The sequence below is a fragment of the Lycorma delicatula genome, chromosome 5 (assembly GCF_047948215.1).
Source record: "Lycorma delicatula isolate Av1 chromosome 5, ASM4794821v1, whole genome shotgun sequence".
Classification (NCBI taxonomy): Eukaryota; Metazoa; Arthropoda; class Insecta; order Hemiptera; family Fulgoridae; genus Lycorma; species Lycorma delicatula.
Window position 1 is genome coordinate 139,335,643 of NC_134459.1, and position 19,703 is coordinate 139,355,345.

Sequence of the window (19,703 nt, forward strand, 5' to 3'; positions counted from 1 at the left end):
GTGGCTGTAATCTCATGTATTAGTGACATTCATTATATGTGATTCAGAATATTTTTTTTCTAAATTTGTGCAAAAAACTTCATGTCTTCCTTTTGCCAAAGTAGTGAAATTTAAATAAATATAAACAAATAATTTTTTGAACGACCATAAGTTTACATATTAATCAGGTGTTATTTTTAGATATCTTCAAATTTCTGAATGGATTGATTGCTGTTGCCACTAATAAATGGCAACAGTTTACAATAAAACTGTATATGCATTGCTTCAATGATTTACTGGAACCAGTTTAAAAATGGCTTCACCCATCAGCATTTCATACTTACTTTACACCCCTCATTTATTTTATGCTACTCCCCAATATATTCTAGTTATAAGTACTTCAGATTGTAAATTTACATTCTTACTCAGAATTTAGTTGTTGCATTAAATATTTAAAATATAGGAAAATTTGTTTTTTAGTATGCAAAATGTTTCTTTACATTTACTTTACTGTTTATTTAATCATCTGTTGTATGCAGTATGTCCAAGAAGTTCCATGTCCTTCTCTGTCATAAACATTGACATGTTACTGCTGTTTTGAAAGTGTATGGTATTTAGTTTCCAAAAAATAATTTTCTTAATCGCTATTGGTATCCCTGCCTTCAAGATTCCACTGGACACTCACTAGCAAAATCATGACAGATGTGAGCAGATGCAGTTGCTATGTTGAGGAGCAGTTGATGACATGTGGTTTTTATTTTTTTTACCACCGAGACCACTGTTAGGTATTGCTTCAGAGGATGAGATGAATGTTTTGTTGTGTGTGAAAATGCCACGCCTTACTGGGATTCGAACCTGGGACCTCCGGATGAAAGGCCGAGACGCTACCACTCATGCCACAGTGGCCGGCGGTGACATGTTTTTGGAAGCACAAATGATGACAAACAGAGAAACAATGCTGCAAATAATGAATGCATTTTAAGAATGCTTTAACAAGGCCCATCTTGTTAAGCAACAATACTTGATTGGAAGGAACATGTATTTACTTCTGGTAGTGTTAAAGATAGGCTGCATAATGGACAAAAAAAAGATGCAAGCATAAACATGTGTTACCATCATCGATTTTTGCTTGAGTTGGAAAAGGACATGTTTACATGTCATGCATGATAAGGGCAGGATGACATCATAATACTTCTTCAGATCATATTTTTTTTTAGTATGAGAATGGTTATTTTTATTTTTAAATGTTGGAAAGATAGTTATTATCTCAACTTCAAGAGAACTGTATCATGGAGCATGTTTAGATTCAACAAGATGGAGCTCTAGTTCATTTTACTTTTTGAGTCCATGATTTTCTAAATGAACACCATGATTGGCCCTGGTTCTCTAGCATCACCAGTTCCTTTGCAATGGTTGCTATATGGTGAATGAAATAATTAAGGACTGTGTATCTCAACATCAACATGCAGCAAATGAAAAATTGAATAACAGTGTTGAAGAAGCTTTTCAAATTATAACCCTGGTGATGCTTCACAACATGTTAAGGAGAATGTGGAAATGTATGATTCTTTGTTTTGCACAATGATGAACACAGAGATACATTGGATAAATAATTTTTAAGAACAATATTAATTATATTAAGTTTCGATCATACATTTGTCTATAGATATGAGTACTATTGAGACATACTGTATTTTAATAGTATATAATTAATCATCCTAGCTGTAATTAAATCGTGTTTAGAAAATGGAATTGAGATTGTGCATGCATGGTTCAGTTTAGACCGTTGGAGTTTTATTTTTGTACTTTTATTTTGTATTATGCTTGTATGTAGGATATTTCATATATTGAATGATAAGGTTATAATGGAGTAGTGTTTATATTTTAGGGAATTGAAGATTATCTTGGTGACATGGACTTTAAATTAGCCGGAACCAAGAAGGGAATAACAGCTATACAAGCTGATATTAAAATTCCAGGGCTACCATTGAAAGTTGTTATGGAAGCAGTGATTGCTGCTTGTGATGCCAAATCTAGAATTATTGATATAATGAATAGTGTTATCGATAAACCTAGGTAATTATTGTTATTATTGGTAATTTTTATTCATTCACTTCTTTAAATACATGCATGATTTTTATATTGTTATTTTAACAATATTTTCTGCACATAAGCTGGTTTAGCAACAGGATAAATTTAAATGAACCGGTTGATGTGCATGTAACAACTGTTGGTGGAATAATCACTTGTGTGCAGCATTTACAAAGCATATGAACATTTTATGTTTATTTTTTAATTTAACTTAATAAAATTAATTCATTGAATTCATGAAGTACAAGCTTTAAGAACAATTCATGAGGTATTAAAAAGGCAGTTAGTCAAATTGAAGGCTCTCAGTTCTCATCCAATCTGTTCTGACAATGTTATAATGAATATTTATCTAACCTCATTCTTAATAGAACAGTGAAGAAATATTATGATAGACTTTCTGTATTATTGAACTTAGAGGATACACAGTATTGGAATAAATTTTAAAATATCATATAATTAATTAAAGTAACCACACATATAAAGATTTGTTAATATTTCAATTTTTGCGACTAATCAGTTAATACCGGTCACAAGAATTAATGAATGAAAATAAATCTCCCCAAATTCAAGCGATTTGGACCATGTCATTGGCTTTAAGCTTTGTTTTTTTTACTTAACAGTTTTGCCATATATAAGCTTAGAAAATTGTGAAGTAATAGGTAACACTAAATTTTTTGGATTAGAATCCAATAAAATTCTGATCTTATTTTTCATTCTCATAACATATTTCTACTTACAGCATATTTTTCTTCATTCTCCCTGAAAAATATTAATAGATCTTAATGTACTGATTTAATATTATTTAGACTTAGCTAATCTAGTCATTATCTAATTCTGAACAGAAACTTTACTTTTTTATTACTCCAATAACCTAAATCTAATCATACTGTTTTTGAGAAAACTGAATCTCGTAGGATGGTTTTAATGTTCATGGAACTGATACTCTTTGGAAATTTTAATAAAATTTAATTTGACTAAACATTGATGTGGACACAGATGTGGTATCTTGCTGCATTGGTTTGACAAGGAATGTTCTAACTGACATTTTTGTCAAAATTTAGTTTCGTATGGTGTATGACTAAACAAGTTGAGCTAAATTCAAAAATTGACTCTTATCATAACATTAAAAATTTATGGAAGAATCATCAATAGAAAGTTCATCAGGCATACTGACAGTTTTTAAAAACCACTTTTTTTGGACTCAGGGACTCAAAAATGGATATTTCTATATATCCAAATCATAATAATAAATTTATTACAAGGTAGTTAAATGTTTTCCTTTCTTTACTGACAAATTCAAGATAAACTAGAAACAAGCTGATTTTACTAGTATAAAAATCAAACAATTGCCAAAAGCAGTATTGGCCAAATTTTGAATTATCTTTAATTGTTCATCAAAAGTATTGATAAAGAATACTTTAACAATTGCTTTAACAATGCTATACGCAGCAATGCTATATATGCAGCACGTAAAGTTTTTTTAATTTAACAAAAATTAAAAACTTAAATACAAAATTCTATTTTATGTTGAAAGATTCAAAAGAATCCCTAGTGATATAACATTTGTAAAAGATAACCAAAAAATGAAGTATAACAAATTTTAAGTTCATGCTTTTAATGCAAGACCTGCGGTTATGTAAATTTACGGTACATACATTATAAATTAAATAAACGAAAGTAATAAACATCTTAGTAGGCCAGTTATCAAGTAATGTTCTAATAACTGTTTATTATAATAAAGTGGATGCTAGGTGGCTGGCATGAAAAAACAAACTTTACAGTCGTAAAAAATTTCATATACTACTTACACACACTTGTGTGAAAGTAACAACTGCACTGACTAACCAGAAATGCATGCTCTCTTATACTTGGTAAATAGCTTCTGGAATATTCCGTCTTGTCATAAAATGAGACGAGGCTATTCTAGAAACTCTTGTTGCTGCAAGTATGATGCACTTGCGTGTAACAGTAGTTTTTTAATCTTCTCACAGATGGTGCAAGTGTCTCTATTTTGTAATTAGTTTCTTTCAAAATGTTTAATTTTAAATTTTTCAAAAATTTGTTAATTATATATTTTTTATTTTATTTTTTAATTTTGTCTATCTTGGACAGAGGGGCAGCTGCCTTCCTTGTCTCCCTCTGGATACACTCATATCCTGATATAAGTAGCCCAGATAGTGGAGATGGGAATTCATCCATCTATTTTTATAATTTTGGGTAGAATTATTGCTCACTGGGATTTGTTAAAGAAAATTTGGCTAGTTTTCCTCATATTTAATTGTAGTACCCAATACTATCAAGTAGTTTATTCTAGTACTTTGCAAATGGTGATTTGATTTTTGCCAGGACCCCGCATACTATTTAACATCGTTCATGTTTATATCTTTTACAGTTTCTTGAACACTATTTTATTTCATCCCCATTTAGTTTTTAAAACTACATCACATATTATTCTTCATATCTTAGTGGATATTAACATTGATTTCATTTTTTTTAAAAATACCTTCTTTATCAAGCTTTTAAACTTTATACAACTCAATGCTTGGAACAAACTTGCTCATATCAAATTGAATGATATTCAAGTAGTGTTTTGTAATTTTGTAAAATGTGAGAGGGCATTAACTGTGTGTTTTTTTAATGTCAATCAATCTTTTGAACCAGTTCAAGATTGACCACAGATGGATAGCCATTCCTTTCTTCATCATGCTCGTTTCTTCATCCACTTTTGAATGAATGAATCCAATCGTGTACAACACCTTCACTCACAATCTTTGGTTCATACACAGCGCAAAGTTCCCGATGAATACTTGCCACTGAATATTGTTTTGCCGTGAGAAATCTTATAACAGCGCGCACTTCACACTTCTCGGGGTTTTCTATTGCAGCACACATTTTAACAAACCAAAGAAAATCAACGAGCGATCCCATGACCTTGCTACTGCATGACTGGATACCAACTGGCTTCCCACGCACATCTGTAAAAAAACAGTAGTGCTACCCCCACTCTTTCCCGCGTAGTTAGCAAACAGAGGTTAATTTCCAAACTGCCCTCGTATATGATGAACAGAATGAACCCTGTATAAAATAGATACATAAAAAGTAAGAAAGACATTCTTTTATTTCAGTTACTAGATTGACATGTTGATTATTGGAAGTTTTATTGTAGTAAGGATTTTTTTATAAAATCAGAAAAGAAAATCAAACCCAAAACATGTAAGAAAAGAAACAGATCCATAAACCTAATATCATTATGAACCTAGAAGCAGTTTGAGTTAATGATGAGTATTAAGTGTAAAAGATTTAAAAGTAATATTTAAAACTAATAAAATAAAGAAACTGTTTTTATTGTTTCATGAAAATAATATGATGAAAAGCTTATACTGAGTTAGGGTAAACTCAGTTTAAGTTATATTTTGTTTCATTCCTTTCATACGGATCTTTACAATTTACGCAACAAAATAACTTAAAAGTTGAAGTAAATGCCAACAAGAGGAAAATTTGTAAATAGAACGTTCTGAAAAATGAAAATATGATGTCAATACAAATAAACATATCAGATACAATTAATGAGTGCAGCAATGGAATGTGAAAGTAAACAGCAGGAACTACTTCTGAAGAGAAATGGTAGGGGAATTGTTTTGCTGGTTGGAACTACCTTGTTATTCAGTTTATATTCTGTGTTATATAGTAAGCAACATTTAGAATTAGATAATATGGTCTAGTGAAGTTTAAAAGTTGTTTTTATTTGAAATTATTGAAGTTAAATTTTTATATGTTATATAATATTTTTAATAATTTATTTTCTTTAGAGTCAAAAAGAGTAATTGGCCTGTCTGTGAAAAACTTGAAATTCCACCACACAAACGAGGTAAATTGCTTGGACCCGGTGGTATAAATCTCAAAAGAATTATGTTGGAAACAGGAGCTCAGGTAAAAAACTACTATTATTAGTTAGTTAATGTAATAATTTTTTTTCTTAATTGTAAGTTTACCTACTACTTTTATGATTGTATGTAAAACAAAATTATTTAACTATAGAAGCGCTATTATTCAATTTAAATTTTTTAAATCAATATATATTGGAATCATTGAATCGCTGTTAAAATTTTTAACATTATTACTCTCTCATATTTGCAGATCAAACCCTTTGTAAATATGTATGTTATTTGAAAACTAGAAAAAAATTAGGACAAATAAATTACTTTAGAAGCTTCTAATTAACTTGACATGATAAAAATAGCTATTAGTGGATGAAATATTAAAAGAAAAATCCTATTTTGTGATATTTATTCTGTTAAATGTTTTCAGTTAGAACAAATGATTAAGCCATCTTGTAGATTTAGTGAATGAAACACCACATTAGGTTCCCTTGCCTGAAAAAAAAGTTGTTAAACTGTAACTATGTTTTAAAGTATTACATCTGTTATGCCATTTTCAAGTGTGTATTTCTAATTTTAAAGGTTTTTTCCTGATATTAACACATTCCCAGTCAGGAATGCCATAACAGTCACAAAATTACTGGGCTGACATCATAAAAAGTCATCAGTCATTGCTAAAGCAGTTCCATCAAAAGTAAGTGTTACGAAAAGTACTTTTATATGTTTTGAACTAGAGCATTTAAAATTGCCAAATTTTTTTCAGTCATTCTTATACTCTATAAGCATTAGAAGTATGCCTTTTTCTTATGAACTGATATAGGAGTCATCTTCCACTGAACAGGTCTTTGTGTTAACTGGGACATGACTGCAGTAGCAGTTCATAGTTCTAAGTATTTATCTCTAGGGCTACAAATAAATAGGTCACAAAATCAAATAACCTGTATACTTCAAAATATAATACATTTTACAGCTAAACATCAAAACAAATAAAAAAACAAAAATACTAAATAATTTTCAATCCTTCAATAAAGTTTTCTATTTTTAGTACAAGTAAAGAAAAAATACATCAACCAGTATAAAGAATAAATCTTTTTCAAATTTTTGTTGTAAAGACCACATGCCACTTCTCAAAACAGTGTTCAGGACATAATAGTGTATTATCTGGCAAGTTTTACAACAGTATCGAGTTAGCTTCTTTTTCTTCAGTTTTGCAACATTGGTAATATTTAAGATAATACGCTGATCAATGCTTATATGCTGCTGGTGCAGGAATAAGTTCTTGAAAGTGAACATTTTCACCAGCAGCAGTTATTACAGTTGTCTTCTTGCGATCAGTAATTAGCTGTTTTACCATAACTAGTAGTCTGCCATGCTTTATTTGTGTAGGCAATGTATTTTATAATTTCATTACAAAATTTGAGGAAAGGCATTCTAGGTTTTGCAATTGGTTTAAATTTTTCTTTAAACCTTTCTTTATACAGGTATCCCAACCCTATTGGGATGCCTGTATGTAGGATTGGAGATGTAATCTAACTGATTACATCTCACAGTCACAGTCATCAGCCTGGTCTTGGTCGGGCTGCCACCGATGTAAATGCCTCGGCAGACATGTGCATCAGTAAAATACAAATCAGATTTCGCCTTCACGTAGGCCTCAAATGGACATCTTTACATCAAACTTAACATGATTCCCTCAAACTAACTGATCGAAAATATGGAAGCGTGAACCCCATGCCTAGTCCAAATTTGAGAGTACCATTCATGACTGTGAATGCCTAGTTAAATCAGTCCAACACTTATACCAATCAAAGTTATGTCTTACGCAACATAGAGATTCAGACCTACACCCAATTAAGTCAAACCAATTTAGGTCGCCTAACAAGGGGAACGCAACCTCATTCCAGTTTACGCAGAAGCCAGGGACAAACTCCACACCCCCACTTGCTGGTCCCATCATGGTGTCGTGCATGACATTAGCAAGTCATGATCATGATCACCACCGGTGGAGGGAAGCCACGCCTCCAGTCACACGGGTTAACATACCCCAGCGACACAGTCACCCCCACCAGCGGAAATCCCAAAACAAATCACAAACAATACCAATATAACCAAGTTCCCTAACAGTACATGAACGTTCAACCTCGTATCGGGGACAGATGTAGAGGACGTGGTCCATTGTATCATCTGTCCTGCAATCCGGGCATTGACTTGAATCCACCAAATGAAACCTAGACAAACTCGCCCGAAAGGCGAGTTTGGCCCCTTCTTCTAAAGAAGGGGACTCAGAACACTGCGCTGAGGGCATCCTTTAGTTAAGATCCTACAAACCTCTGAGCTGCCATCACGCAGGGAAACTGTTCGATGGCTGAAATAACTTGAGAGCACTTCTAGCTTATGTTGTGTACACTTACGCTTCTGCATCTGAAACAGGGCAGAAGGCCACCATAAATTGTTAAATGCCCCAGATATGTCCAGGAAAATCCCTAATACATATTTACATGGACTAGAGGAAGCTACATCCATCACCTTTAGTATGGCATCCTCAGTGCCCTTGCCCAGTCGGAAACCATATTGGTTGTCCATTAGCAAATGATCAGTGGCCAGTCTAACATAATACGCAAATATAGGACCTTCTCAAAAACCTTGCCAATCATAGGCAAGAGCATTAGTGGATGGTAAGAAGAACTAACAATAGGATCTTTGTTGCCACCTTTGAATGACAACACCAAGTCTCCACGCTTCCAACATGTCAGAAAGTGGCCGGCGAAGAGCAACCTATTATATATTCTAGTTAGAGGACCAAGTACTACTGGAAGCACTCAGACGAGAAACTCCACTGTGATACAATCATATCCGGGGGCCTTGTGTCGTGCCATACTATAGATCACCTGGTGCATTTCCACCTCAGTGATCTCAGAAGATTGTGAGTCAGTCTCAAAAATCGTGATTTCTCGCCTGACATGCTGGTGGTATGAAACTTCACCCACCATATTGTCATCCAGGAGCAAATCATTCAACAAAATATTAAGGACACGGTCCTTATCAATTACCACACCCTTGCGGGTTGACAAGGCTGACAAGAAGACATCATTCCTCGCCCTTTATATTCAAGGGTTCTATACACAAGGGAACCCTTTATATTCAAAGGTTCTATACACAATGCCCCAAGGGTCTCTATTTCCTTGCTCCTTAACGAAGGAGTGCCAGGACATCTAATGGCAGGCTGTCAAGGTCTCGAGAAAGAATCTCCAGTGTGGACTCCAACAAAGAGGAGAATTTTGGCCAGTCCGCCCTTCTATGCAGGAAGTGCCCCCTGGTAAACAGGAAAGTGTTCCTCATGGCCATCGCACAGCTCATCTGCTATTTCAAAAAGTACAATCACTTTATACATGTAAGTACAATCACTTTGTTACTTAAATATAATGACCCAAAATCTCAATCGAGTTTCTTAATGGGCAAAATCAGACCATCGGGGCTTTTTCAAAAAAACAAAATATTACTATAACTCTTATTAAGTAAAACATAAAACTCATTTAAAGTTCCTACTATTCTTTGGATAAGGGCCTAAAACTTATCTTAGTAAACTCTTTTGATATCATCAACCATTGGCCCAGGGGGTGGAAAAAATAGGGTTTTGAAGACAAAAAAATTATACCTCCCTTAATAGGCACATCTTCAAATCGGTTTTAAGTGATTGTTAATCCTCCAAAGATTACCTAAAACTTTTGTCTGAAACAATTTTTGATACAACCAACCCTTACGGCAAGGGATGACCAAAATGTTGCTGGAATTGTAAGATGGGACTTGTATGCTAAACAAGTTTAACTTTTTTCACGTGCAACCATTATTGTATTGAGTAAATTTGAAGTTTTTATTAACTTTAAGGTGGAAATCTTTTTTATCCCCTACTTAGCACCAGTTAAATCTATCTCCTGCCGACGTGCAGAAAGGGATTTTTTTTTAAACCAAATGTTGGGTCAAAATTGAATTCTGTGTTTGGAACTGCTTCATTTATCCACAAATCCTCCTCTTCTTTATTATTATTAACATCATCATTATTATTAGCAGCACTCTCCTCAGCTTCATCACCTCTTTCATATTTAGATGAATAATATTGAGATTTATCAACAACATGAGTCATTATCAGTGTTATCTTCTTCTGAATCACTTGAAACATCGTTACTAATATTATTTTTATCATTATTATTATTGCCACTATTATTTGATCCAACTTTACTCTCACAAGAATTCCCCATTAAAGTTTTATCTCCTGTGATATTCAATTCAGCTTCTTCAATTACTGTTCTTAACTGAACAGTCAATTGATCATCTAGATTATTTGAATTTACTTCTCTTCTTCTATGTATCACACAAGAATTATAATCAAAGTTACTGTCTCCTGATCTAACCACGATTTCATTCTCTTTATAATTTTCACAGTTAGTATCGAGAGATTCATTCAATAAATTAGCTACCAGTTCTTTCAAATAGTTTGAATCCATTTTCTATTATTATTCACATAACATGTATAATTCACTAAACACTGTAATACACAGTTTCTAAATAAATATATTAACACATAATGAACAAAATTTATAATACTAAACTCAGGCCGTATCTCAGAACACAGTGTAAGGTTATGAACAGCGGTTTACAAGAAATTGTTTTTGAAGCAGTGCTATCATATATCAGATTTTCAACTTTTTCTATGGGATCAAAAAAGACTGCTGCACATGATAATCCAAGTAAAAAAGACTTGTTATCACATTTGTGGTTTTTAAGTGAAATAAATATTGACTGCTATTGCAGTTCTGTCTAACAAGAATCCATTGAACATTCCAGCTTTTTCTTTTGACCACGAAAGTGTTAATTTTGTAAATTCATTATTATTGTTAATTTATTTAATTTTTTAAGAAAGCTTTTCTTTTGCTTAACTGAAACTTAATCATAAGTTGGATTTTAAATAATTTCATAAATATTTATTCTGTGGATCCCATTCATTCACCTTCTGATAAGCATATCGGCTATTTATGAGTATCTGTTCTTTGTTTATATGATAGAAAGTTGGAAAAATGAAATTAAAATTATGCAGTACTTCTGATGCCATTATAACATTATTCAATGCAAAATTCAGATCATTTTTTTTTTTAAATTCTGATCATACACTTAATCCTTGATTTATTAGGCCTGCAAGTATTACACAACATAAAAATTGCATATATCATTATTGTGAAAGTGATGATATTTTTAATGAAACACATTACAATAATGATTATTTTAAAGGAAGCATTTAAAAAACATAGCATTAATGTACATTGAAATCATACATATGCACAGTTTTACTGAAGTAGATAACTTTAATGAAATAATAAACATGAGACACTATAATATGCACTGCATTTCTATGACTGGTGTATTGATATAATTGTAGCAAATCCAGCTTTATTTAGTACAATTGATTACTTTAAAAGTGTCATTCGTTGTAGTGCATACATGATCAGGAAGGTCTGTGAATTGTTGGAATTATTTTAATGGAAATAATTACAAAAAAAAATAAATTTTGTGGTCCAAATAAAGTATTTCTTCAAACTTGTTTTTTGGCGTGATTACTATCAATGTAGCTCAAACGTCCATGTCTTGCATTGCATTTCACATGCTTTGGATTTCCATATAATTGGAAAATCAGTTCCACTTGATTGTGTTTCTACCAAGAATATCAAACAACCACATCATATCAAGGTCCACAGTTATTGTAAATGTAAATTCAGAAAAAAGAGACAGCCAATGACCTAATTGTACATTAAACCACATAAAATGTTTAATTCTAATTTTAGGGCTGATCCTTTTGGTCTTGCACAGGATTCTATAATCTCTATAAACAAATGGACAGCTTTGGATTCCAAATGATGTGATCTTTCCTGTCCGAACAATCTTTTCTAATTGTGGTCAACCGTTTTCTGTGGCTGACTGAGGAAGTTGCTTACAGTCAGTCTCTTTGAATTTATTTTCTGCTTTTCACATCAGATGATATTTTGTACTCAAAATGGAAGTTCCATTTGTCTGCTGTTGGAGATATTTTTTTCATATCTTAGAACACACATAACTTTTCTGGATTCAAGAAAATATGTTTGACTGCAGCACCTTTCTTACTCCTGCCTCATTGCTGCATTTGTCATTTAAGCCAGGTCAATGTCTTTAAATAACAAAAATGTTTAGGTCAAGCGAGTTAATAAGTTTAGCCGTAAAATACTAGAAACTATATTTCTCAAGCTCTGATATTATGTTCGTCACATGTGATTGAAGTTCTGAGTGTGATGGGAAAGGGTTAGTTTAATCCTTAATTCTGAATACTGAGGCTGGATTGTCGTTCACCAAGTTCTTACAGTATTATGTGTTTTCTTGAATTTATTTCTCCAAAATGTATGCAGAACATAGTATAATAAAAACATTATGGTAAAAAATAAATCGCTATGTATTATTAATATTACCTGATTATACATTTTTAATCACATTTATTGAAATTTCAGTTTTATCATTTTATTTTATTCTTCATTTTTTCAATTACAATTTGAATTTGAGTCTTAGGTTTGACACATTTTTGTATTAACTTTTATAAATAATTGAATTTCTTTTCGTTTTCAGAAAAAAGGGTTTGATCTCTTACTCTATTGATTTCAGATTTCACAACAGGAAGAAAATATGTATACTATATTTGCACCAAACCAATCAGCAATGGATGAAGCAAAAGATACAGTAGACAAGTTGTTAACATCAGAATCTGAACCACAGCTTGAATTTGGTGCTATATACACTGCAAAAATTGTTGAAATACGTGATGTAGGGGTCATGGTAATACTACATCCTAATATGCACCCAGCTTTAATCCATAATTCACAACTTGATCAAAAAAAGGTAATGTACAATTTTTTTTTAAGATCAAATAATATATAGAAAAGCAAAAAATTATAGGAACTGTTTGTAATAGTCTGTTTTCTTATATGATTACACAAACTGAAATGTCCTGCCCTCTATAGCAAAATGGCAATACTTTTATCAGATGATTTTACCCTTTTATCAGATGATCTAGGGTATGATTTTCCTGTGCTAAACATTTCATTCCTGTAATGCCATACACAGGCGTATGTAGTGAAATAATCATATAAAATTAAAACAGCTGTCAGTGATGTTGCTGAACTTTACCAGCATTTGTATAGAACTTAAAATTAAATCCTTACATAGTGATAAATTTGAACCTTTAATAAAAAAAATTTGAACCATTTTTATTTTCTCATTTTGTTGTAAATGTGTACATTTTGGAACTAATGGGGCTGGCACTCATACAGTATTCTTTATATGCAGTGTTACTTTAAAATGACAAAAAATATAAAACCTTCACACTTAGATAACTAGTTTTTTGCTGTGATAAGTGGGTGGAAAGGGGAGTCGAAATATTTTAATTTTTTTTTTATTCTGTTGCTAATCTAGTCTTAAAGTGACCTATTACCACCAATTTGCATGCAGTTCAATATGGATGGTAGTCATGATTCCCAAGGAGGTCACCCAAATCTTTGGTCTAATTTTTTTTTTATTGGGTTTTGTATGTTAAAGAAGGAGACTGAAATATACATAATTTTTGATGTAGTTATCAAAACTTCACTGGTCAGATTTTACCCGGTTAAAATATGTAGACAGATTTAAATTGTATTATTAGTTTATTCTAAATAAACAATTCTAGAATTTAGTTTTTTCATATTTTCATTGTTTATAATTCTAGTTTATGACTACTAATTTGTTCTTTTAATTAAGTAAGTCCAACTGATTACTTTTATGCTGCTCATTATGTAAATAATGTTTAGAGTTAGATTGTAGCATTAGAGGCCTGACAAAGCAATTGTCACCTTGACCATTAGATATAAAACAGAGCCCTGTAGATCTAGTTGCCATCTGAGTCCCTTCGATAAACAAGCTATGTTGCCAGCAATTATAATTTAGCACATCTTCGAGTCGCAGGTGCCACAAATAAAGCGAGGGTAATGGTAACACAATTACAGTTTCTACCGGTTAGAATTCCATTTAAAGAAAAAGGCTTTGAGGGTCTGTAAAGAAGAGTAGAAGAGGCTTTTTTTTAAGTTTCACTTTGCATGTTTGTTTATATGAAATGAAATTCGTAAAATTTTCATCTAAATACTTATATATATATATATATATATATCCTACCTAAACATTAACTGTAGGATTAATATATCCTATTGTTGTTTATTAAATCATTTAATTTTTTCCATGGTTTTTATTAGGTGAAATCAGATAAAAAGCGTGTAGAAGTAAATGCACGCATTTGAGATGAAATTTTCGTGAAGGATATTAAAAAACATAAGAAGGGATTGTGCAATGGGAGGAGAGGTTTAGGAGACTGAAGTTAGTTTGGTTGAAGTAGAATGAGAGAAGAAAAAGTAAAATAAAATATTTTAATTAAGAGGAAATTATGAAAAGGATTGTAGAAGAGATAGTGGGATAGGTTTCTGAAAATGTGAGAAAGAGGTTATTATATTATTAGTAAAGCTGTTAATGAGAAGAATTGGAGGCAGAGAATGGTAGGTGCTGCCTATTCTTATTACAGTCTCTAAAGTAAATGGATGTCGGGGAAGATGATTCCCGGACCCAAGTATCTCCTAGGAGATATTCCTCTCTTTTTCAGAGGAGAGATATTTTTATCCATTGTTATGAATTTTTAAATGCGTATTGTTAAAACTATTCTACTCTTAAGACTAAGACGTTGTAACAAAAAGTATTATTTCATGTTATTTTGTTTAAAGATAAATTTGTTATTTATGACTAATGTGAGATTAATTTTATTTACAGATCAGTCATCCTAGTGCTCTTGGATTGGAAGTAGGTCAAGAGATACAAGTTAAATATTTTGGTAGGGATCCAGTTTCTGGATTGATGAGATTATCAAGGAAAGTTCTATTCTCAACTGGGGGTAACATTATTCGTAAACAAACATGAATTAATTATAATTAAATCTATTGAAATTTTTCAAATATTGTTGGCTAAGATTCATTCATAATTTATTGATTATTGACTTGATTATTGTTATATATTTACATCGGTATATTTGAATGATTTGTATTAGTGCTTAAGGTTTTAAAGAAAATAAGGGCCTGTTGTAGTTTTATTTAAACAGATTATAATTTTGATATTTATGTTAACACTGTTGGATATTTGTAATTATAGTTGTTGTTTAACTACCCCTTTCCCTACAGCAAATAAATTTTTACATTTTTTGATTCGTTATCTAGTGACTAAACTTAATTCTAAACCTACAGCTATGTAAACCTTACTTTACTCTTTTTTTCTAATTGGCATGATTGATATTTTCATCGGCAATCGATTATAATGAACTTTATCCATCGTTATCATGTAATTTTGGTGATCTACAAGAAATTGATTATTATACTTAGTTTGACTGTTGGAATTTTGTCTTATCTTACACCCTTCAAAATTTTCAGTAGATTACACTGTACCTTGTTGTGGAACCTTAGTTACAAGGAATGCTGTGTACTGTCTTTCCCTTACCCACAGTATTTATTATTTGGTAAATTGTTGTTAGTGCACATTCAACTACTTATAGAGACTATAATCAAGCATTATTATTAAGATTTAATTTTTCAGAGTTGAATTGTCAGAAAGAAGTGATTAAAAATATATGCACATCCATGCCTTTGTAAACTTATAGAAATATTTTAATGTTTTGTTTATCTAATCTAATTGGCGTAATCTAGAAGCCAATGGCATGTTTGTTTTTTTTAGGTTAGCAGTTCTTCAGTTTGATTCTCGGCTGTAAGAGTCTACTGGTTTATTGTTCCTTGTTAAAATATGTGGGTAATGTGTCCAAGGTCAAAATATTAAAATAAAATAAAAATATTTAATTTGTTGGTCAAAACTAATAAAACTATAACATTACTCAAGTATTTATATACTCAAGTAAGATCTGAGTAAATTTACTGTTGTAAATTTTACTAGTTTAATTACCTGTTAACTATTTTTTTGTTCATTATTATACAATCTTAATTACTATCGAGACTGTTAATGTACATACATAAAACATACAACGTATTTTTAGTTATATATTATGCATTATAGAAAAATGCAATTGTTTTATTGTAATATTTGTTATAAAATATTTAAATAAATGCAATTTTAATACTGAATTAATTTGTCTTTTTTTTATATTTTTCAATTTTGATTTCTGAGTACACTGATTTCTTATAGGTACATATGTAATAAAACTTTTATATAATATCAAGAAACATATCACCCATACAGTTAATTTATGCATATGAATCATTCAATAAATAGTGTGAAAAATGTTTTAATATGTTTTATTAATTAAATTGCACAACTTTTAATGTTATTTCTGGTTAGAATTATGCACATCCCCAATCGCTACTAGTTGATTTTTTGTACCAGAAGGAAGAAGTATTTGTTTCTTGAAGTTTGAGCTAGTTCTGTAGATTAGTTTTTACTTTTTTCTTCCTTCCTTTGGAGTATTTCCAAGAAAAAAATAAGATGAAGTTATTACCTGGTGGAGCCAAGGATATAATCCACTTTTTAGAGACTGGACTGTAAGTTGGATGCAGTAGAACCTCTCCAGCCTAATCGTTCTATGGTGTCAGGAACCGATTGTGTAATGTGAACATTCCTTGTCACTATAAACTTCTTTTTTTACTATTGGGTGTCATTAATTTTGAAGCATATCTCTTTAGTTCTGGTTATTAATAGTGATACACCGTATTTCCAAAAGCCTTAGAAAATCAGACTATTATAGTTGCAAAAGATTGTTAGCATCAGTTGTTTATCAGTTCTTAAATTTTTTCCTGACTGAAGAAGTAGGATACTTCCACCCTCTATCCTCCTACTTAAATTCTGGTTTATAATAAATCCAGATCTCAACAGGATATCCTTTTCAAAAATTCATTTTCAGTCAAGTAGTTTAACAGGTTCCCTGCACATGCAACATCTCTTTTCTTTTTATATATCATCTTGCGCATTTTTCATATTCAAGTTTGTTATGAATAACTTTGAGTTTAACCATTTCAATTTTAAAAAATTCTTTTATTGTAACTTAACTGTCTCCATGAATAAGTTCATCAATGAGAGATTCCAAAGATGAAATTGTAACCTAAATTTGTTGACTCCTATCATGTAGTCTTTTTAATAGGATTTTTGTTATCAGATATTTAAAACAACTTAGCTGATGTCCCAATTATCGTACAAATGTTTCAAATTTATAAATCTAAGTTACAAACTATTTATTCATTGAACTATAGTGAAAGTAAATACACAATAATAATTCAACGTGTCATATTATTTATTTCACAGGATGTGGGAAGATCTTACCAGATTGATCCCAGAAACTTACACCTTGAAATACTAGGCTGTTCAAAACAGAACCTACACCTTGAGAGAAGAGAAGTCTAAATATATTAAAATGTATCAACTCTGATACATCATATATAAATCTAACATCTTGACTAACTTCATATTTTTTATATGTATATATATATATATATATATATATATATATATATATATATGCAATTTTTAATTTTAATTTGGTTAAGGATCTTTTAACAATTTTAAATTTTAAATCTTATGAATAGTATAGGATTTTTAATTTCAAGTTTATTGCATAATTTGGTATGAATGATTTGAAAAATTATATAGAGCAACTGATGATACGAGGGACTCGTGAAAGCGCTCTTGAATTATGGAAGGTGTCATCCTATTTTATTATTCTGCACTTAGGTTGATCAGATTAATATAACATATATAAATCATGTATAATATCATATACACCATATATAAATTGCACTCAGAGTAGATTGCTGTAATGTATTTTAAGCTGCATAACCCCCAGTTCTCAGCTTTCAACATGCAGTGCAATGATACTGGAATCTAGTACTGCAATGAGTTAGTCCATTATTTTTTTTTTTTTTTTTTTTTTTTTACCCAATTAAAGACTGGATAACTGTGAAGCTGTGACTTACACAGCTTCACAGTTAATTAGTAGGTTACAACCTACTAGGTAGTAGGTTACAACCTACTAGGTAGTAGGTTGTACTATATTTTATGGCCCTGTTATAATAGGTATGAAAAAATACAGAAACACAGGGGTAACAGTAAGGCATCATATCGCACAGAAATCAGCTCAATACTTCCTTTAATTCCACTTATGCTTAGTATGCATTGAATAATGTATAAAATACTATATTTAATGATTCACATCTGTTAGTAGTAGATGTGGCCACTGACCCAAGACTATCATTAGGCATTATTAGCACTATAGTTAGTGGCTGTAGTAGCACTGATATTAATATATTATCAGTATTATACTATTAATCAGTATTAATACTATTAATATTGGCCTATCGTCAATGATATTCTGATCTAATTACAGATTATAATATTCATCTATTCTAGATGATCTGTCTTTATTAGATTTAAATATGATTTAAACTTACTTGATTAAAAGCAGCTTCTCAATAATGTGATCTAAAATATCATAACTTCAAACTCTTTTTGGTGCACCATATCAGATTAGACAAATATTTGCTATATCAGGTTGAGTGTGTGTAGCCATTTCATGTACAGCAAACCACTTTCCTGTGTATGAAATATTGCTAAATAAATTAAATTTATATTTGACTCCTTGTCATTGAAATGGTACCAATCCAACCAGTGGTAAGCCATATAACTCCTCTTAAGATTACTTCTATCTATTGAATTTACTATTCAAATTTCACTGCCATGTTTGTTTCATCAGTTATTCTGTTTAGTTCATGAAATTCTTAAATGAAATCTTACATAATTGCTCTATTTGAAATTGAGTGTTATGATGCTATGTCAAGAGATCTTCATGTGGAATCTCAATTTAATGTGTTTCTGTTTATTCTCTGTATTCCTATCTTAAAAAATTGGATATTTTACTGTGAAAAATGTTTATTTAATTCCAAAGTTTAATAATTTTTTAAAGCTTAATGTCAGTCTTTTGAGATAAATTAAGAAAAATTTTGTGTGAAGTAATCTATGTACTTCATACATACTACAAAAGTGTTGCCTAACCTGATCATTTTTGTTTGATTTATTGATGTAATCTTACCTCTCTTTTCATTTACATTTTCTGATGTAGGTATTAACTTTTAAGTGTATAAAATAAAAATTATTACTTATTACTTGTAATATTTTTATAAGCTTATTACTATTTTCGTGATGGATATAAATGAAATCCACAGATCTTTAATCGATAGTGAATCCAAGTTTTGCAAAAGGTAGTAAAAACACCATTGTGTAAAATACCAAGTTTATATCTACTCAGAATTTACCATGGCCTCTTGTAAACAACCATGTTACTTTCTTTGGCTTGGTAGTAGCACTATGCAAGGCCCTGTTCGGGTTTTCATGACAGCTAAGTTGTTAATGTAGCTAAAGACTTGTTCATTAGCAGAAAAATACTCCCTAAGATTTTCAGGAGTCAGATTATTACAGTAGACCTTATGCTTTAAGATACCATGTTGAAAAACCCTTTCAAGTTACCTTATTTAAAACTAAGTTTTCAACCACAAGTAGAGTTATGGTATGAACAGCTTTAGCCTGAAACCAGTTTTCTATAGTAACCCTTCATCCTAATACTCCTGGGATATAAGGATTAAAATTTAGTCTGTAATTGATAGTTGTGAGTAGAAAATAGGAGTG

General features: G+C 31.0%; 1 protein-coding gene across 1 annotated transcript in view; it reads left to right on the forward strand.

Moving 5' to 3' along the window:
• Positions 1-16,115, forward strand: part of PNPase (polyribonucleotide nucleotidyltransferase 1) — a 45,246-nt gene extending 29,131 nt beyond the window's left edge. The window contains exons 6-9 of the mRNA XM_075367165.1: positions 1,868-2,055; positions 5,880-6,000; positions 12,627-12,860; positions 14,808-16,115. Coding sequence (XP_075223280.1) covers positions 1,868-2,055; positions 5,880-6,000; positions 12,627-12,860; positions 14,808-14,954 — 690 coding nt within the window. The 3' untranslated portion in view covers positions 14,955-16,115. The remainder of the gene's footprint in view (positions 1-1,867; positions 2,056-5,879; positions 6,001-12,626; positions 12,861-14,807) is intronic.
• Positions 16,116-19,703: the final 3,588 nt, after the last annotated feature.